General features: G+C 40.6%; 1 protein-coding gene across 1 annotated transcript in view; it reads right to left on the bottom strand.

Moving 5' to 3' along the window:
- The window catches only part of cdh15 (cadherin 15, type 1, M-cadherin (myotubule)), a 33,321-nt gene that overhangs the window by 2,559 nt on the left and 9,284 nt on the right, over positions 1–21,478 (bottom strand). Inside the window, exons 3-13 of the mRNA XM_020610015.1 lie at positions 18,844–19,009; positions 7,221–7,388; positions 6,348–6,503; positions 5,711–5,855; positions 4,785–4,966; positions 4,567–4,695; positions 4,023–4,205; positions 3,587–3,831; positions 3,370–3,506; positions 381–608; positions 32–271 (exon numbers count right to left, since the gene is read on the bottom strand). Of these exons, the coding sequence (XP_020465671.1) occupies positions 32–271; positions 381–608; positions 3,370–3,506; positions 3,587–3,831; positions 4,023–4,205; positions 4,567–4,695; positions 4,785–4,966; positions 5,711–5,855; positions 6,348–6,503; positions 7,221–7,388; positions 18,844–18,900 (1,870 nt within the window). The 5' untranslated portion in view covers positions 18,901–19,009. The remainder of the gene's footprint in view (positions 1–31; positions 272–380; positions 609–3,369; positions 3,507–3,586; positions 3,832–4,022; positions 4,206–4,566; positions 4,696–4,784; positions 4,967–5,710; positions 5,856–6,347; positions 6,504–7,220; positions 7,389–18,843; positions 19,010–21,478) is intronic.

The following is a 21,478-nucleotide window of genomic DNA, read 5'->3' as shown; positions in this document are numbered from 1 at the left end:
CAAATTGAATGCTGCTTTCAAGATGACTTACACAGTAGGAGTGCTATACTGGCCACAATGATACCGAGAGCGATGAAGCTGATGCCGACACTGGAGCCTAGGATGGCTCCCACCTCAGATTTACAATCTCCAGAGGAGTCACAGAGACACACCGTGACATTAACCTGAGCGTAAGCACTCAGAGCTGGGCTGCCGGAGTCTGACACCAGCACCGTGACTGCATACTCTCCTGCCTCCAGCTCTACGAGGGGCTGAAGCACAGCATGAGTATCTGAAACAGGAAGGAACACGGAGAAGGAGAAGAAATGAGAATGGTGTGACATTACCTGAGCCACAAGAACATCCTTTATACAAATTCACACCATATGGGCTTTACTTACCGTTGACCTGAATTACGGTCCAGTTGGTTGACAGATCATCAGGTATTTCAAAGGTGAAGGGTGCAGCATGTGGAGGAAGGTCTTCATCCACAGCAGTCACAACCAGACGAGAACTTCGCCCTGCACCCTGGCATACAGAGCCACTCAGAGGGAAGAGCTGAGGGGGGAAGTCATTGGTCTCCTTCAGCGTGATGGCAACTGTGGCAGTGTTTGACACACCATCAGCATCTACAAGAGTGAACATAAATACAGAGCCATGCCACATAAGTATAAAATAGTTTATTCAACATTAATATCTACTTAAGGCAACAACAATCATTTATGCCTGTTCACCTTTCGTAAAGTGCAGACAAAATTATTTGCTTGGTGTATTAAGGCAATTTTACTGCGTTGCTGGGGCAATTTGCAATTTTTAAACACAAATCATCTTGCAAGAATGTTCATTGATTTTGCCATACTTGGAGTATGGCGTGGAAAACTGGGGAAATACATACAGGAGTTCACTTCAACCATTGTACATATTACAGAAGAGAGCGATAAGAGTTGTGCACAAGATGGGGTATAGGAATCACACAAATGCAGTTTTCATACAGTCTAAATTGTTAAAATTCTTTGATTTAGTGGAATATAAGACTGCTGTGTTTATGTATAAAGCCAGGAACGACTTATTACCTGGTGGAATCCAAAAGTTATTTGGTTAAAGTGAAGGGGGATACAACTTAAGGGGTCACTTAAATTTAAAAGTTCATGTTATACGTACAACCAAAAAGAGATTTTGTATTTCTATAAGTGGGGTCAAATTATGGAATAATTTAACTGTGGATATGAAAAATAGTACTAGAATTGAGGGCATTAATTTTTGTATAATATGATGTCATGGGGTAGGACTGGATAAGTCTGACTTCTTCCTACTCCATTCAAACATGTAATATGTGTAAGCAAACTGATTTTGGATTAGCATTGGTTGGATATGTGTAATTATGTGTGTTGTTGCCATTTGTTCATTTGTTCTGTTCTGCATGTTTGAAAGAATAAAATCAATCAATCAATCAATCAATCAATGTTTTTCAATCACAGGAACTAATACCAGCCCTGTGTTCCTAGTATGTCACAGTACTTTAACTTGAACGAAAACAAAACAACATAAGCAACAACTAAAATGAAGTTTTATGGTAAGTTTTATTTACATTGTATTCTTCTGCCTCTTTCCTTTTTTTCTGATTCATTAAGAAAATTGTTACATTAAAAATATTGGCATATGTTATATGCTAGAAGAACGGATTGAGTGGATGAACTGACCTATAACCTTGACAATAGCACTGTAGACGTTGTTTTTAACATGTGGAGATCGCATGTTAAAGGTTCTCCTGGCTGTAATGTCTCCTGTGTCTCTGTTGATATCCAGCCACCTTTCAGGATCTCTGCTAATCTCAAACCTGCCACACAGAGAACAAGAGGAACATTAACTCTTTTAGAAACAAGAAAATACTCCTCTTATTTTGTTGTTGAGTCATACCTCAGATCAGAATGATCAGGGTCATAGGCAATATTGCTTTTCAACAGTGTCCCAGGACCCACAGACTCAAGAACCACAATCTGTATAGGATCCTCTCTGAAATGTGGAGCTTCGTTCTCATTCACAACAGTAACAAGCACTGTAGCAGTGCTCACTGGCAGGTTGGGAGCCTTGTTGCTCAGAGGATTGAGATTTTCCACTGTCAGAATCAGGATGTGCTGACTTTGTGCCTCATAATCCAGGGGCTGCAATGCAGGACAGAACAGACAGTTCTGAAAACTGTGCACTGAAATGTGGTTGGATAATAACTCAATCAACATTGTCTGAGTTACGTGTAGTTCAACACACAACCACTAGACAGTGTTGTTGAGCTGTGTCTGAGGACCTCAAAGCAATCACCACAACCCCACCATCACGTTCCTCCATCGAGCTGTACCTTCACTACTGTCAGAATGCCCTGGTTGGTGGCAGGATCCGTAGAAATGGCGAAGTTGCTGTTAGGATCACTGGAAATGGAATATCTGGCTTTCCAGTTTTCTGTTCCACGATCATCACTGTCTGTCACATTCACCCGGCCAATCTCATAGTCCTTCCTGTTCTCCACTGCTGTCATCCTGTACTACATGCACCAAAAAAAAACCAAAACCACAGGTCAAAGGATCCACATCCCTGTGGTGCAACAAACGCCATTAAATAATAATTGAAATGAAAAATTACTATCTAATGATTTAACCTAATGCTAAATGAAATGAGCATTTTAATTAAATAACTAAAGATATGTCTGTGCAAATTCTCAGTCATCCAAGTCATAGTAAACTGAAAAAACTTCATCAGTTCTGATGAAGAAGAAGAGCTGATGAACAACCAAAAAAAGATTTTGTATTTCTATAAGTGGGGTCAAATTATGGAATAATTGAACTGTGGACATGAAGAATAGTACTAGAATTGAGGAGTTTAGACATAGGAAGGCATTAAGGAAATACTCTGTTTATTTATGTAGAGATACTGCTTGCAGCCAATGATGCATTAATTTTTGTATAATATGATGTCATGGGGTAGGACTGGATAAGTCTGACTTCTTCCTACTCCATTCAAACATGTAATATGTGTAAGCAAACTGATTTTGGATTAGCATTGGTTGGATATGTGTAATTATGTGTGTTGTTGCCATTTGTTCATTTGTTCTGTTCTGCATGTTTGAAAGAATAAAATCAATCAATCAATCAATCAATCAATGTTTTTCAATCACAGGAACTAATACCAGCCCTGTGTTCCTAGTATGTCACAGTACTTTAACTTGAACGAAAACAAAACAACATAAGCAACAACTAAAATGAAGTTTTATGGTAAGTTTTATTTACATTGTATTCTTCTGCCTCTTTCCTTTTTTTCTGATTCATTAAGAAAATTGTTACATTAAAAATATTGGCATATGTTATATGCTAGAAGAACGGATTGAGTGGATGAACTGACCTATAACCTTGACAATAGCACTGTAGACGTTGTTTTTAACATGTGGAGATCGCATGTTAAAGGTTCTCCTGGCTGTAATGTCTCCTGTGTCTCTGTTGATATCCAGCCACCTTTCAGGATCTCTGCTAATCTCAAACCTGCCACACAGAGAACAAGAGGAACATTAACTCTTTTAGAAACAAGAAAATACTCCTCTTATTTTGTTGTTGAGTCATACCTCAGATCAGAATGATCAGGGTCATAGGCAATATTGCTTTTCAACAGTGTCCCAGGACCCACAGACTCAAGAACCACAATCTGTATAGGATCCTCTCTGAAATGTGGAGCTTCGTTCTCATTCACAACAGTAACAAGCACTGTAGCAGTGCTCACTGGCAGGTTGGGAGCCTTGTTGCTCAGAGGATTGAGATTTTCCACTGTCAGAATCAGGATGTGCTGACTTTGTGCCTCATAATCCAGGGGCTGCAATGCAGGACAGAACAGACAGTTCTGAAAACTGTGCACTGAAATGTGGTTGGATAATAACTCAATCAACATTGTCTGAGTTACGTGTAGTTCAACACACAACCACTAGACAGTGTTGTTGAGCTGTGTCTGAGGACCTCAAAGCAATCACCACAACCCCACCATCACGTTCCTCCATCGAGCTGTACCTTCACTACTGTCAGAATGCCCTGGTTGGTGGCAGGATCCGTAGAAATGGCGAAGTTGCTGTTAGGATCACTGGAAATGGAATATCTGGCTTTCCAGTTTTCTGTTCCACGATCATCACTGTCTGTCACATTCACCCGGCCAATCTCATAGTCCTTCCTGTTCTCCACTGCTGTCATCCTGTACTACATGCACCAAAAAAAAACCAAAACCACAGGTCAAAGGATCCACATCCCTGTGGTGCAACAAACGCCATTAAATAATAATTGAAATGAAAAATTACTATCTAATGATTTAACCTAATGCTAAATGAAATGAGCATTTTAATTAAATAACTAAAGATATGTCTGTGCAAATTCTCAGTCATCCAAGTCATAGTAAACTGAAAAAACTTCATCAGTTCTGATGAAGAAGAAGAGCTGATGAAGCCTCTTGGATGAGAAGTGAAACGTCTTTGACCTAGAAATCTAAGTCCAGTTGATTTTTTCAATTTTTTTTCAGTTAACTAAAGATATGTTGTTCCTTATATTGTTGTCTGAAACTCACCGAGACAGGGCTGAACTGTGGGGCATGGTTGTTGATATCAGATACATGTATGATTGCTACACCATCGCTTGTCAGTCCCATGCCTCCCATATCAGCAACCTGCAGTTTTAATCGGAAACTCTTCACCACCTAGGACACAGATGAGCACATTTTACTGAAATGAGCCACACTTTGAAGATCTGCACAAACCTGACTCTTAACCTTAACTTGCATGCTACCTCTCGGTCCAGGCCAACATCTCTTGTGTAAATGGCTCCCGTCTCGTTGTTGATGCCAAACATAGTCTTGTTAACAGTGTTGCCAGGAAAGCTCTCCTGGCCAATGATAGAGTAGCTAAGAAGAGCGTTTTCTGTCATTGGGTCATCTGCATCAGTGGCCGACACTGACATCACCGATGTGCCTATCAAAAAGAATCAAAACCTTTCCCTCAATATCAACTAATTTATTTGTTTGTGCAATTTTGCTGTTGTTATACTAATGACAATATTACAGGTAAAACAGGATAACTGTGCACAGAATTGGAAATGGAACAGTATAGTCATCTAGGATTTAAGTATTTTACCTAATTCTAATCCTGCATTAAATGATTTCTTTCCTTTCTTTTTAGCTCTGCTCTGAGTTCTACCAACTCCAGCGGGGAGCATCTTGCTCGTTAGCTGCTAAATGCTCCACTATATTTACCAGCTAGTTGCTAACTTTGTCTGATGCTGTTCGATGCTGGGCAGGTGGTGATTTGGAACAGGCCTGCTGCAAACAGCTGCCTGCTGCATTTGAAAACCAATGACAGTGGTAAGAGTGAACCACAACAGTTGTGGGCTGTAAAACCAGCCAGAAAACTCTGCAATGCTCTGCAGAGCTGAAGAGGATTGCAGAGTGAGGTGATACTTAAATGTAGTTTCATCATCACAGCTGACCCTTTCACATATTGTTAGATTACTGATTATAGCAGCGTTGAACTGTTGCACAGTGGTTTCAGTGACACACTGAAACAAACACACAATTAGCTAACAGTATAAGATATGTGTTACACTTCAGTTAAAGCTACTTTAGAAACCTTTGAAACTACTTCAAGAACATTTAAGTGGGCTTTTGGGAACATCATGCAAAAGATAATACATTTAAAAGGTCATATTATAGGATGTACCTGGGACTGAGAACTCAGGGACAGTGCCAATAAACTGGCTGTGGGTGAAGGCAGGTCTGTTGTCATTCTGATCCAGCACCATTATCTCTATGGTGGTGGGATTCTCTAGTCTCTCTCCACTGGGGGACAGTGCAAAGGCTTTCAGCTACACACATGCAAACAGATACAACAGGTAAATGCTCCTTAATAAAACAACATTTTTGAAATAGCTGGGTTTTTTGTTTGTTTGTTTGTTGTTACCATAAATTACCACAGATCTTATTCATTCTGTGAGAGAAAGATCCAACAAGATTCTGTATACAACATATTTGGAAATGGCAGAAACAAATGTGCAGGATGTTTGGTTCAACATCATCATGGCTTACATCACAAGTCATCTGGTCTCAAACATTCAGAAGTCTCTCCCAAGATGCCCATAAAGGCCCTTGGAAACTGAGTGCTGTTTGCACTAGTGCCCGAGACACTGATATACTATGTGCTGCCAAACAAAAACAAGGACCTAGTATGCTTCAAAACACATTGTGCAAGGTCTCACTGAATGAACTGTGGCTTGTGTAAAGTTTCCCTGTTTGACTGTGCTTTAAAACTCAAGTGTCAGGGTGATTTAAAATGTTACTCCCATAAATACTTTTCTTACTGCGAAACTGCTGTATTTCTCTCTGTCCAGCGGCCGCTTGCTCCTGATTATTCCTGTTCGGTCATCAATCTCAAACAGATTCTTGGGCTCCTGGTCCACTCCTGGTCCCTCTAATTTGTAGATCACCTTACTTGTAAAGATTTTGTCTGATTTGATCTAGACACAGAAAGATGATAAAGCTGATGAACATCACAACCTTGTGGGAAGATGGAGGAGGAAGATTTTAAATCATATGCTGTAACACCAGATGTGAGTATGTTGACAGTTAGGGACTGTTTTAAATCAGAGAGGACTTTGACTTATGGCAGGAAATTAGAGTCAGATCTAATAATAGCAAGTAGTCTACTGTTATTCTATGCATTTTGTATTCACATTCTTTGACATACTGCCGCTACATTACGATCATCACTTCATAAATATGGTTCCATACTTACATATACTGCTTATGTGGTAGGATTTATACACTTACTAGTAATCTGTAACACCCTTAACACATCATTTACATTTTACATCTTTTAACACCGGTTTGTGCTGTGTTTAATTATTTGTGATGAAGAATTACAACTAAAAGTACATGGCAGTTTAGCATCCTGTTTAATAGGTGTCAGCATTTAGCTCTATACAGTCAAGACTGAATTATAAAATTAAAGCATGTGCCCGATGAGGGTTTAGTCTTAAGAATAACACCAGACCCTTTTGATCACAGTCTAATTTCCATAAAAGTTGAAGTATTACTGTGACATGTAGCTTTATCCTCAATCTTTTGGCATGAAAACTGTAAACCTATACTTTAAGCAGCTTAATATTTATGCCTCTGATGGATTGTTCTCTGATGAAATGCTGACTTTAAACACTGTAAGTTCACATTATTACCTGGACAAGGTTTTCAGGAACCTGCTTGCTGTTCTCAGACACTCTGATTGGAGGGATGATCCAGTCTCTCCTCACCCTGACCAGTCCCTTGCCTTGATTTCTCCATGGGTGAAGGGCCTGGGGATGCAGCTCTTCCTCACTGTGGTATAGTTCTGCAGAGCACCACACCTGCAAAACATGAAACACAAAACAAGATCACAGGAACATGCTGTTGCAGTACATTAATGCACATCACATTCCAGTATGCCATTAAATCAGGTTCCATGAAGTGTAGATTTTGATTTCAGGAACTTTCCTTCATGGAAAACCCAAATCATGACATTGTAACTATGTGCAGCTGGAAAACCATGTAAAGCGTGTCCCTCGGTGCTGTAAAACTCTCAATGGCCCGATGGAATGGCTGTATGTTAGCTGTAGTGCTGATGCTGTCTATAATGTGGAATCCATGGAACTGATGCCAAACCATGGCTTCGGATATCACTTGCTAATTCATGTCTGTTTTGGCTCCCTTTGAACTGAGCGCAAATTCATCTTAGGGCATCGAAGCACAAACACTCATGCTCATTTCGGTCCTCTCTCACCACATTACATTCACAAACACACTCACACAACACACATGTGAGAAACATGCAAGCACAACAGCTGTCGACTATGGATTTAGGTCCTGTGCTTTCCCACCCGTGTCCCTACTCACACTCACAAATTCCCCTTCAAGATCAACTCTGCACCTGACCGGGAGTTTGAGGTCACCTTACGGATCCGCTCTGTTGTAGGAATTCCACAGACAGACTCACATACATGCTTTCTCACTCATGCATCTGGATCAACAAAACACCAACCCACATGAGCATATACAAATTTCTGTAAGTTGCTTTCTTCTCGTGGGAATTCACTGGACGCAACCTTACTTCCCATATGTTTAACAGCTCAAAAGCACATTCCACTGGCTAAATAATGGCAGATGCATTTGTGAATATTTTGTGAATGGCTTGTGATCCCTGCCCTGTCTCTGGGGCGTGTGATCTGATATACTGATCTTTGGCACCCTGCTGGACAGAGCAGGGAGGAATGGCAACCATGGCTGGCATCTGCAGGCCGAGTCAGAGGGCAGGCTAATCTTAGACTTCTATATTCTCAGCTCCTACCTATTTAACTTTTCATCATCCACACACTCACCGAGATGTTTACACTCACATTCCACTAGACATAGCTATCTACTTCCAAGTTTAAGATTTCTGCATATATGAACTCTCAAGCCACCACATACATAGCACATATTCTACCTTGTTACTTATCCTCAAAATCAGTAACAGCTGCATCACAGTTGTATTTCCAAATATAGTACATTTGCCTGCTTTGTGGACACTTGAGCTAACATGAACACCGTCTATGACTCTGATCACCCTAACAGTTACACTTATACAGCACAGAAACGCTGAACCAAACCACAAGAACATCCAGCGTTTCCAAAGCACAAAACATTAAGAGATATAAAGAAAAGCTTATATCACTGCTTTGTCCTGCTCGTTCAGTCTGAACCTAGGGTGACACTGTGTTTCGGATGGTGGCTGCCCCCTCTGTCTGCCACTGTCTTCATGTTTTTACCAGACCAAGATGCAGTGACACTAAAGTGTCACATTACCAATTAGACCAATGAGTGCCTTTCCTGACAGGCTGAGCGATCACACCACACCCAGACTAACTGTTCTAGAGGCTTTTCTCAGATATTTTTACAGCTTGGCCTTTTCACCTTGGGCCCTCACAGAAGTATGGACAGCTTGTTTGGAGATGATATGTCCTCACAAAAAGCACTCTGTTGTGAGAGGAGTATTTACAGAGTAAAAAAAGAAGTTTGATTTTACCTCCCCAATGTGGGCATTTGAAAAAAAGTGTATTGTAATTAGCATTTTGACTCATTTGATATACTTTAAATTAAAGAGATGTAAATTAATTGACCTTTTTCCTTCAGACACAGGGCTAGAGGTCGCATAGGTGTCCCCTCTGGTCGCATATGTTATTAGTCCTCAGGCACAGGCATTCAACCAATCGGTCATGAACAGTCCTGGTCCCACACCCCTACACTTTGCTAAGTCATGGCTGCCTGGCACAGACGTGGACATCCTATTTATGTTGCCACCACAAGTGTGCATCCCACTTCAGCAGACGTCTGAGCTTTAGGAATACTGAGCAAAGTTATAACATTAAACTAAGATTATCCAAAAAAGTTATCTGACAACTCTAGTGGCAAATTACATTAGGGATAATAATTTTTAAAAATGTAATAAAGTATGGGAAACAATCTTTTTGATGTGACATGTGTACTATCACTACAGTTATATAATAAGATGGAGAACTGCCCCTTTCTTCTGCTTTCCCAGTATAGAAGCCTAAAAAGGTTGTGGCAAAGAGAAGTTTACACCAGAACAAAAACACAACTGTTAAACTGTCTAGGATCCATTGGTGATAGATACATCTGTGCAAACATATGCTGCTAGGAGGAACATTATAACAAGTCTCCAGAGACACCAACTGCATCAAACTGAACTTGTATAGTAAATACTATATGTTCACAATTATGATGTCCTGGGTTTCAGTATTTCACACAATGTAGGTATAGTAAAAATTAAATGTATTATATAGAATAAATGTTTTTTTTTTTTTTTACAAATTAACAAATGGAAAACAAATAAACTATTCTATGTGTGTGTGTGTGTGTGTGTGTGTGTGTGTGGGGGGGGGTGTCAAAGGACAATACAAATAATGCATCAACATTTAAAAAAAACAGCTGAAATTCAAACATGGAATCTTTTTAACAATTCATAAAATGCCTTGATTGTCTGTAATGTGGTAAGGCCTTTAGTGATTTTTTTTCCATCTCAACTTTATTTATTAATTAACATAACCTGAGAGACAAAATGCCACAAGTGGCACATCCATTATAAAACTACTCTTGTGCATGACCATTAAAACAACTACTCTTACTACTTGGCCTTCCACATCTCAGTCTGTAATATATAATAAGCCTGAAAATGTGAAAGTAAATTGACTTCCCTGTTTAGTTGACTAGTTTTTATGATCTGGAAGTTCTCTCTTTACCCCTTGCTCCCTCTGTAACCCTAGTCATACTAAAACAGCCTACAGGTATCCACACCCAGCAGGACCTGTGATTCAGACTCCAAACCCTGTGACTGATTGTTTCCGATGAGTGCGGCCTCAGCGACAGCTGGCTGCTGCTACAGACTCTTGATTTGTACTCAATTTCATGGTCCAGTAACGGCCCTCTCCTCTTTCTGCAAGGGGGATTAAAGAGCGGGACAAATGGCATTGCGTATGCATCTGGGAACAGCTGTGGCTGCTGCCCACTCGTCATCCTAGCATACACTCAGCAGGCCTGAATGATGCCCAGTTCAAAACAACACCAGCTTAGTGAAAATGAAAAGAACGCAACTGACACTGACACTGAAGAAAGCGTTTGGATTGGACTGAAGGCTGCTGATGGTTAAATCTATTTTATTCTCTGATTTCTTACTTAGAATTCATGACAAATTTCTATTTGTTTTATATATGAAGCATGCATATCTGTGTATTCAACATAGCCGCCTGCACATATTAGGAATCACTGCGGTAAAATGAAAACGTGTGCTCTTGTGGCAAAGCAAGTTTCCAGAAATAAAGCAACACAATTTCACATTTTAAATATCTTTCAATCCACTTTCCAAGTTTAACCCACTGCTTCAGTAGTGATCAGAATGTCCCAAACACTCAGCCTAGGTTAACACACCACTTCAACATCGAACAGTCTCTCGTTAACAGTGCTGATACTTCACTGGACAATGTGATTTATTGGTGAAGTGACATTGTTTGGAGTGGCCTTTTTTTTTTCTTACTGTGACGCTGTGTTGCCACTGGAGTCCAATAAAGCTGCTCTTCGGAGTCACCTTTTAGGTCTTCACTGGGTTAGTAGTTCATATTCAACAGAGAGACTTTTGTGCAGCAGATTGTTTCCACTGAATCAAAATTACAGCACAGTAAACAAACTCACAGACACTTTTAGTTATTTGTTATCACCCCTGTTCGGCTTGTAATCCCTTGTAATCCCTCTGGCATTTGATCAAAGAGATCAAAGATTTGTATTATCAATTCACTATATGTGGAGGACATACAGAAAAATCAAAATACTGTTTCTCTCTCACCTAATGTTGAATGCCCATACCATTTAAGAAATTAAAATAGAATAAAAGTAGAATAAACAGAATATGAAAACTGAATTCAAGTAATAAGGATAAACTAGATGATACAACCTAATAGGTGATGATGAAACTCAAAGCCATGTGCGAACCGTGACAGTAGTGCAAATAATAACAAGGTGCAAGTCAATCCTGTATGAGCCTTGCTTCTCTGATGTCTGGAGTAAGCCTGAGGGCTGGGATACTGCACCTTAAAGGTCATGATTTAGGGTGTACAGATCTTTCAAATCCTTCACAGGATATATTCATATTTATATGGATGAAGATACATGAAATTATTACAGAGGCCCTGAGAATTTGACCTAAATATCTTTTTGTGTAATGTCACTGGTTTCCCGTGTCAATGATCTATCACTCCCATGTTCAAAGAGACGACATATATTTCCAGTGATTTTTCTCCACAATCTATTAGTCATATGAAAACAAACCAAAGAGCACAAATTCACTGTGGATATTTTCTACCACACAGACAAATTTTGTAGAAAGTCAAAAACAGTTTACCTGATTAGAAGGACATTGCTGATTTGGAAGAGCTATAGTATTAATTTCCACTGTTAGAATCAAGACCATTTACAATGAATGATAGAGCACATCATAGCAAGACGTCCCTCAAGGATCACTGGAGGCCAGCTCACTCAGCCTCCCAACCTGGACTGCATTACTATTCCAAACAGAGAAAGACTGATGGCGGCTGCAATTGCTGTTGGTAATATGTCAGTTTACACTGTCATCTATTTTAGATCTCATAATAGTGTCTGCTGACAGGGGCTACTAATGATGCCCTGAGCCCTCTCTACCACATCTGGAGTCTTGTCCTCTTCCAAATGTTTCATCACCCTTCTTCCAACTAGGATGAAATGTTTGGATCAGCTACAGCCTCTGACTGCAGAGCCAGTCCAGTGCAGTGCTGATGAAAAACAAGCTGATGTTTGGTTGGCTGTCCAGATCACTCAGGTAAAAACATAAACTGTGTATTTAAGGAGAAGGACAGCTAAAGGTCATTCTCTAACCAAGATCATATTCTCAAGAGCCAAAAAGTGAAAAGTCCTGGGGTACAGTGAATCTGAAGCCATACAGAAGCAGAAGGGAACGGGCCGGCGTCGCACAGTTGGAACTTTACGGCAGCCTATGCAATTAATAAATTGAATTACTTGCTATTGACAACTCTGAGCTCTGCCCACTTCCATTAGCTCCTCTGATCACCCACCTATACTCTAAGTTGAACTTTTATAGAGTCAAAAGTTGAACAAATTTATGAACTGGAGATGTCCACACAACTACCATAGTATTACTAGCTTAGTAAGAACAACGTTGATCTCCTTTCACCCACTGTTCACATTAGCTATAACACAGGAAAGAGGGAAAAGAAGTTCTTCAGTGCTCATATAAATCTACATACTGTATCTTTTAAATTTTAGTTACCTTCAACTATGAAGACATAGTGATTTTTCTTACCTGACAAAGCAGAGTAGCTAGAACACACAGCATCACCATCTGTACCACCATCCTCTGTACCAGTACTCAAAAAACTGAAAGATCTGAGGCTCCTCCACCAACAGTTGGGCTCCTGACTGGCTCTACTGGGCAAAAAGGCCAAACTTTCCAACCCTGAAACCTGTCTCTTTCATTCCTTCTCTCCGTCCTCTTGCTCTTGCAGTCCCTCTCCCTCCTTTCCTCTCCCAGCGTCTGTCTCTCACAGCTCCTCCCTGTCCATAGCTGGGTTATGTCTCACAGTTGAAGGGTATAGAGGGTTAGAATTTCAGCAGCAGCCCTCCCATGAACCCCAGCACATGTGCTGTCACTCACAGAATGATGAGAGAGAGGGGGAGAGAGATGAAGAAAGAGGCAGGGCAGCTGGTGGTGCAGACAGAAACAGTGTCCTCACCAGCTGAAAGTAAGAAAGCTGGTAAACTTTATTTAACACTTCTCAAACCAACAGAGACACAAAGTAAGGGGCGCAAAACAAATGAAAGGCATGAACATTTGATGAACCGGATACATACGAAACAAAAACTATGGCATTACTATTTCATCGAAATGCCAGTAAAAACAAGTCTGATTTAAAATGCTTTTGTGCTAATTTAGCTTCTTGTCATTTAATGGCAGCAGTTTCAAATTCAAGAAGCTATGATGGCACTGGCACTGAGGGTACAATGTAAACTGAGATGTAACTGTACTAATATGTTCCTCACCTAGGTGAAACCTTTACTCATGGACTGAAAAACTTTATGCAGTAGTATCATACCAAGCAGCTAAATCCTGTAGTTCAAACTCTACCAAAACAAAACTACATCTAATGAATTTATTCAGTACTGAATAATTTGTTGATTATTTTTTAACAATTAATGGCTTAATAGTGAAGACCCATCACTGCCTCCACCACTTCTTACCCATCACCGTGGGCATGTCGGCCATGGGCAGAGTTCTTATATTTAACAGAAAATGTGCATATGCTGGCCTGTTAGCATGTCTTTACTGGCTCTGTGTAGTTAACTCATCGCTTTATGTGGCAATTTCTACTTGAGACAGCTTCTCTTTGTTAATTTAATCTGTAAGGGAGGGGTCATATAGGAGAGACTGCAACTATTTTTCTCTCATTCACAGACGTTTTAGCATTCACCTGTGTCCAAACAAGCCACTTCCACAGTTTTCACTGTGAGACTTTTGGTCCCCCAGTGAACCTTTCTGGCCTTAGAACTATTTTATTTTTATCCTTTTTGTCCGGCTCAACCTTCAAGTCACATGGCTGCATACATAACCTCCCATTCAGTGTTGTGTGTGTCATGCCCTCTCATGTTCAGAACGTTCAACATCCATTTGATCTCTGGCTATTTTGAACGAGCAGAAGCAAACAAAGCAGGAGATGAAGATCAGCACGGTGGGAAATGTAAAAGCAGAGATGAAGATGGCTGTGATGCTTAAAATGTGGCAGTACCACGACTGATGAAGTACAAGTGCTTTAGTGCAACTATCCCTGCTGCAAGAAGAGGAGGTGGTTGTTGTCCACCTTAAAGGGAAAAACCTAGTGAGAAAGTTAGTTTTGTTCATTGGATAGATGTTTTCAGGGGAGACACATCCAGGAGGAATGATGTGTTTGGGTTTATGGGATGGATGGTTATGAAATGGAGCCCAGATCTCCTCTGCACTACTTCAAATACTCATCAACACCCTCTCAGCTAGTCTGCTCAGGTCAAAGGTCGATACAGATCTTTAGAAAGTAAACAACTTTGGACCACACTGGATACTCTTTCACAACAGAGACCCCCCTTTACCTAATCCTGTTGAAAACCAAAAGTGAGGACTAACTTGGATGTTAAATTCAAGGAAACAAAACACACAAATGATACTCTATCAGTTATGAATGTACAACTGAGATGGAGATACCACTGATATATTCAGTCGAGAAGCTCTCATGCTAGAAAGTAGTGAAATAATTGAGTGTGCTGGCAGACCCACTGGGTGTCTGCATACTTCCATGTGTCAGCATGTTAATGAATGCGTGTGTGTGTTTGTGAGAGAGAGCGTTCTGGTATAAAAGGGTGCTTTTAAAACACCTGTCTATGTCATTTCAGGCAAAAGCAGCTGGCAGGAGCCACCCTGATGTTTCTCTTCCTTCAACCCCTCCCACACTCGCATACACACCCACACACACACTTCCCTAACAACAGGCTTTCATTCCAGACTGATCGCTGACATTTCATGTGGTGCAGGAAGAATATCACTTGTCCGTCAGAAAGACCCAATCAATGTTTTGTGTAAAAGGGTTTCAGGAGTGTTTCTTATAAATAAAAACAAGTCCAGAAGTAATGCTAAAGTTTCAAACTTAAACCAGTTACAATCTCACTGAAATCCTTTTCTACATATTCAGAGACAGTGCTCTGCTGCCCACTTTTGGCAGAAAATACAGCTCACATCAGCTCCGAAAGATCAGTTGTATTACCGCAATAATTAGACAAGTGGACAAGCTGTGGCACAGAACCTTTGTTTAGTTACGTATCAGTTTCACACAACAAAATCTACCCCAATAGTATGACCATAATGGAAATCAAATTCAGACATCCTGAGCTGCATTGGACTCTATGCCATATTTCTTTTGCAATTAAAATCTGTGTTTGTCTCTACAAGTGACACCTTTAACGCATTTTATCATTTGACCCATTCCTATTATAAAAATATTGATTAATGCAGCTTTAACAACATCCTGTGGAAAACCATCTTAATGAGTGTATTTAGAATTGTGTATCCTTTGCTGCCATTTGTTGTTTACAATCTTGTGAATAAATCTGATTTGTAATCTGACCTGGTTTGCAGCAGTGCCTGAAGTTCTCTCTGTCACTAGCTTGTTAGTAACGCAGGTAACTTGGCTCCTGGAACCACTGTTGATATGCCAAACAGGCCATACAAAGAAAAGAATACAAATTAAGCTATGCCAGAGCCCGGAGTAGTTTTCTCTTTGGTAGAACAAGTTCAATGGGTTTGGACCAAATTACTACAAATGTATCGATATTACAAACTATGAACTTCAGAAGAAGATGACACCCAGAAGCATTTGTGTCGTGCACCATACTGTCAACTCTGATGTACCAAAGAATAACAACACCAGCAAAACTCAATGAAAAGAGACTATGAGTTTCAAAGGCCTGTACGAGAAGCGTCCCACTGAGCCGATAATAGTGGAGATAACTTGTGGTGCTCCTGAAGATGCAGTTGGGTCACTACACAATATTCTTCAACACACAGGTGGCTAGGAGCCCCACTGATCAGGAAATAAGAAACCTAGCCTGGTAGCTGTCAGGTTACAGACAGTAACACTGTTAATGATGAATACTGGAAGGAGGAAGAGGAAACAGTTACAGTGGTGAACCATCTGGAAATCTACTGTTGATCATTTTTGCATTATTTCTTGTGTAAATATCAAACAGCCTTTTGGCCTTATGAGAAAAAAAATCTCCTGTAACAGACAAATGACCTCTTTAAGGGTTGTTTAGATGACTGTCTGTTAACCTTTGCCCAGGAACTAGTAAGTAATCCCAGCATATCTTGTGTTATAATTCATCATTTTATACTCTTCTTATAATTTTGTTCATAAATGGGAAAGCTCTATTTAAAAGGCAGCTAATCCAAACCAACGTATTTATTCATTTAATCTAAGGTTAGCATTACTGTCAAGGTTATTTTTGCCAGCATGCATCCTGGTCAGCAATTCAAATCCAAAATCAACCAAGCTTCAGTATTAGCACTAAATTAGGCCAAAGCTCTGCAAGCACTAATATAATTTGCAGAAGTGCAAAAGTTGCAGTTTTGGAAGATGTTACATGTTTTGTTAAAAACTACTTCTATCACAGATTAAAATAAGAATATAAACAGTTTTGCTATGTCTGAAAATGAATTATGTTGAAATACACACACATTCTATCACATCCCACCCTACTTTACACTACTGATATGAACTGTTAGATTGATTTAATGCTTAGATTCTGCCTATTGACTCATGTTTGTGCTTTTTTTCATCCACCCATAGATGAAATACCTAAAGATTACTTCGTCTAGCCAATATTATGTTTTGATTAGTTTTGGTGGCAGTAGTTTTTAAAATGTTGCAGCAGATGTTGTCGACTTTTTACACCTGCAGATGGCAGTGTTATTCCATGTAAGCATCCAGCTGGAGACAAGAGAAAGGGAACTTGTGAGACTTGAGGGTTTGTCTAATAAGAGACCTGTCTGAAGAATAGAACAAATAACGACCCTGAGGAAGGAAAGAAAAATACTAAGCAGAAAAACGGCAGACACACAACTCACAATACAAGTACCTTCAGACATTGAAGTGCAGTCTGCTAATCATAATAATACAATCACAGACACAAAAGCCAGGCAACATGGCCTCTTACACACTATAGACACAGAACAACACAATAAGCCATAAAAATCTGTATTAAAAATCATCCCTTGAGAGCACAATGTAAGATTTCCGCTGGCAACAGTGAGGGGAAGTGTGTGTGAGAGATCAGGAGGTGGTCGAGTCACTGCGGCTCTGCCTTCACCCTACTCAGCCCCCACTGAGGTGGGATGCCAATTAGAGCCAACACATATGACACACTTGACTCCCTCGTTTGAACCATGGCTGGAGAAAATAGGCCTCTTCCTGCAGCACAATCAATGACATACTGTCCCAGGGTGGATGTCTGCCTCATCGCACACACACACAGGCAACACACATACACATCTTGCTTTCTCTGCTCTCTACCCCTTTTATGTCAGAGAGTAAAATGTCAGCTTTATGTTTCTTGCACAGGATCGTACAAGCAACACACGGGCTCATATTTCCACCTATTCTGACTTACAACCAAAAACAGATCCATGGTGAGATAAGACACTACTGCAAAAAAATCTCAATGCATTGCTAATGCATCAGTTAAGTGTGTTTATACAGAATGTCTAGCTAACCCCACAGGAGGCGACAGGGCTGTGTGAGGGAACCTAAGTCGTGGGGATTACAGACATCATGGCAATGGATATCTGCTGTGTACAGTTACAAGCAGACGGCTTGTGTGAACTTGTTCTCAGTTACAGGTCTTGACGTTGTTGTTTCAGACTTGCATTTGGCTTTTTAGACCTTGGCTGTCAATAAGGCTGGGTCATATCCTGCTAAGCAAGAGCATAAACATCGCATCAGTGCAAATTCACAAAGCTCTGTGTGATGCAAAGCTACCCACATAACAGCATCCCCTCAGTGCTGAGCATGCAGTGCTAACTTTCTCTGGAACTGTTTCTGCCTGTGCATTTTTCTATATGTGAACTAAAGGAAGGAAAAGGAGGAGAGTTTAGAACTCAGTGCTCCTCATTGCATGGCCAGGGAAGAATCAAGTGGAGGGCTGGAGAAGAGTGGAGTAAGGCATACACATGACTTTTTGGACAGGGGATAAAATTTAGGAGAGGGGTGAATGGGAATGAGTGTGGGGAGGTGGTTGACAGTTGTGTGCGTGCGTGAGCCTAATCTGCCTCCATCAGCTGTCAGAGTCGGGGATGTCAGGGCTACCGAGGCTCCTGGTCCTCCCTCATTCTCTCTCTCTCTGTGTCTGTCTGTCCTTGGCTTCACTGGCAATGTCATATTGTCAGCCCACATATGCTTGTCTGCAGTGGAGGGGGGATGGGGGTGTGTGTGGGTGGGGGTCGGGCGGAGGAGACATAGGCGCACGGGCAGCCTCCGTCTTTTTCCTGTCGCTGTTGACACTTGTCTTCTTGCCTATGTGCTGCTGACGCTGTTCGCAATAACCCCGTCAGCTCCCCCTGTCCTCTCTCCCTGCTGCTCTCCTCTCTGTCTCTGTGCATGGGTAACCTCGGAGGCGGTGCTTAGACTAGCTGAGAATCATACTCACCAGGCTTTTACTTCCAGCATGATTTTGTCTCCCTGCTTGTTTCTGTTCAGTTAACATCAAGATGGATTTTGTAGTCTCTTTAATTTAGCCAGCAGGGTGTTGTACCGAGTACGGGGACTGTCCTTGAGGATTTGTATCCAGCAGTGATGTTCTTCTGCAGCTGACCCTGGGGGAGGGGTGGAGAAGGAGTGGTTTGTTACAGGGTAACAGCAGTTATAGGGTAACTGGTATGTGGTGATGCTCATAACATTAAAATACATTTGTTTTTGAAACTGAATAGCAACATGTCTTTTCCCTCCATGTTATTTCACAAATGTTGCTCAGCCTCAGTGTGGGCCTCTTATGATGCATTACTATCACATTCAAGTCGCAGAGTTAAGGCATCTGATTTTCAACCTTTGAGAAAAAAAACCTTCGTCATAGACTCATCTAACCATCTGGTTAGAATTTTGAAAGATCACTAGGTATTTGCTTTTTCTTTTGCAAAACTGGATGCCAAGCTCTGGGACTTGGATGTATTTTTCACCACAAACAATATTCCGCTCTCCCCCATCTTAATATGATGGAGGCAAAAGTCTCTGAGCTGAAAAATCTTAAAAGCTGGACAAATAAATCTTCTAGGTAAGAAACTACTAGAGATATTTGAAAAAATATTGAGTATGACGCTACAATCTAGTCTGCAGTGTGTCACTGATCCTCTTGAGCTGGGGTCTGGCCGAGGTTTCTTCTGTTAAAGGGAGTTTTTCTTCCTCACTGTTGCCAAGTGCTGCTCAAGGGGGATTTGTTGGGTTTTCCTTATGATAGTGTGAGGTCTAGACCTGATTATGTAAAGTGCACCGAGACAATTGTTGTTGTGAATTGGTGCTATACAAATAAACTGAATTGAATTACTTTTGTCATTTTTCTTTTTTAAAGATGACATTTAACATATTAATAACAAATTTAAAATGGCTTTCTCATTTTAACATGTATCATATATATTTTGTTATGTGGTACAAGGGTTCATAAACTATAACTACAATGACATTTTTGTTGTCATTTTTCCTTAAAGCTGTACCGTATGTATGAACAGTACATGTATTTTTTACTCAGCATCCTATTTATTGTTGTGTTCTTTCATGTTTCTGTGACAGTTCTGTGGCATCAAGCAACTGGGACATCAGATGAAAAACACATTTACATTCTCTCTGGTCATCATTGTGAGCTGTCCCTGAAAAATAATACAATAAACTAATACACCTACATCACTGAACCATCTCTCTTATCTGTGGAATTCTCTCATTTTTAATGTTTATTACCAGATGAGAAACCAGTGAGTTTGTGTCCTGAGCAATGAAAGGCCCATATGCCAAACACATCATTCAAGCCTTTATATTTGTATAGGCAACAGTGTTCTGGACCTAGTGAACTGCCCCTGGCACCTGCCTCAGGGGGCTTTCAGCCAACCTGTCAATCAAACTCAGATGAACCCTCCTTCTCTTTCTTAGAACTCATGGTACAAGTCTGAGCTAATTAATTTCATCCCATCCTCCCAGCTCCAAGTCCCAGATTCAAAACAAATATGACATCCTGATGCATACGCTACCTCCGTGTCTCGCTATGCATATTGCATATTAACCATAAACTGCAGGTACTGTACAGCATGTTTGTATGAATTGGCTATTGTTATGTAGCACATTCAACTACAGGCTGCAGTTTTGGTTCCTTATTGAGCAGAGTTAGTGCCCCGTCTGATAAGAGTGCAGGAACAGGTCAAGTCTCACATTAGAGAGTCTACAGACTGCTTGTGAAAAGAGCGATTTGTGTTAAAGAATCAGAGCGCTGTGCCCTCACTGCTTCTGCAAACTATTATAATCTCTGGATTATACTAAAGGTACTTCTAAATAATGTTAAGACAGTATTTAGCCTTAGCAATGATTCAAAATGTGATCAATGGCATGAAGCTTTCATGAGGAACTCTGCTGCATCCACATTAAATTTTCACACCCACACCTGCACAGAAAATACAAATGTGCACAATAAAACTCATTTTTGTGTCACACTCTGACACACACACACATACACACACACACACACACACACACACACACACACACACACACACACATACACCCCTCCTGGCTATGAGTACCCTTGCCCAGAGTGCTCCCTTGCTGCAGTCTCCATAGCAGGCAGGGAGACTGTCTGAGTGCTTTATGTTTGCTGTAACACAGAGTCATCACTGTCAGAGCCATTGATTTGTCAACAACATAGTGATACACTATAGATAGATAATGGCCCATCTAGTGCACAGTTACTGCATTTTTCTGGACAGCTAAGGTGCATTTGTTTTTTTTTTTCTTTCTCTCTTTCTTTCCTCCTCCTCCTCTTAAACCTTCCTCTCCCCACCCACACACATCCTTGCAGTTTGAAAACAATAAAACAAAAGCAATGTGTCTTGTTCAGCAGCTAAATAGCTGTCTGGTTTGTGTCTCCTGAGGTGGTTGCACATCAGTGGTTAGCCCATCTATCAGGCCAATGCATGGCCCTCAAACCTCCATGTATAAAGATGATAAATACCCCACCTCTGAAAAGGGCATGGAAAAATATGGATGGATATGGAAAGAAAGCAGTTACAGGCATAAAAATGGGGCGA

The sequence above is a fragment of the Monopterus albus genome, unplaced genomic scaffold (assembly GCF_001952655.1).
Source record: "Monopterus albus unplaced genomic scaffold, M_albus_1.0 scaffold4.1, whole genome shotgun sequence".
NCBI lineage: Eukaryota > Metazoa > Chordata > Actinopteri > Synbranchiformes > Synbranchidae > Monopterus > Monopterus albus.
Note: the sequence above shows the minus strand (reverse complement) of the source record. Positions and strands in the feature narration are given on the sequence as shown.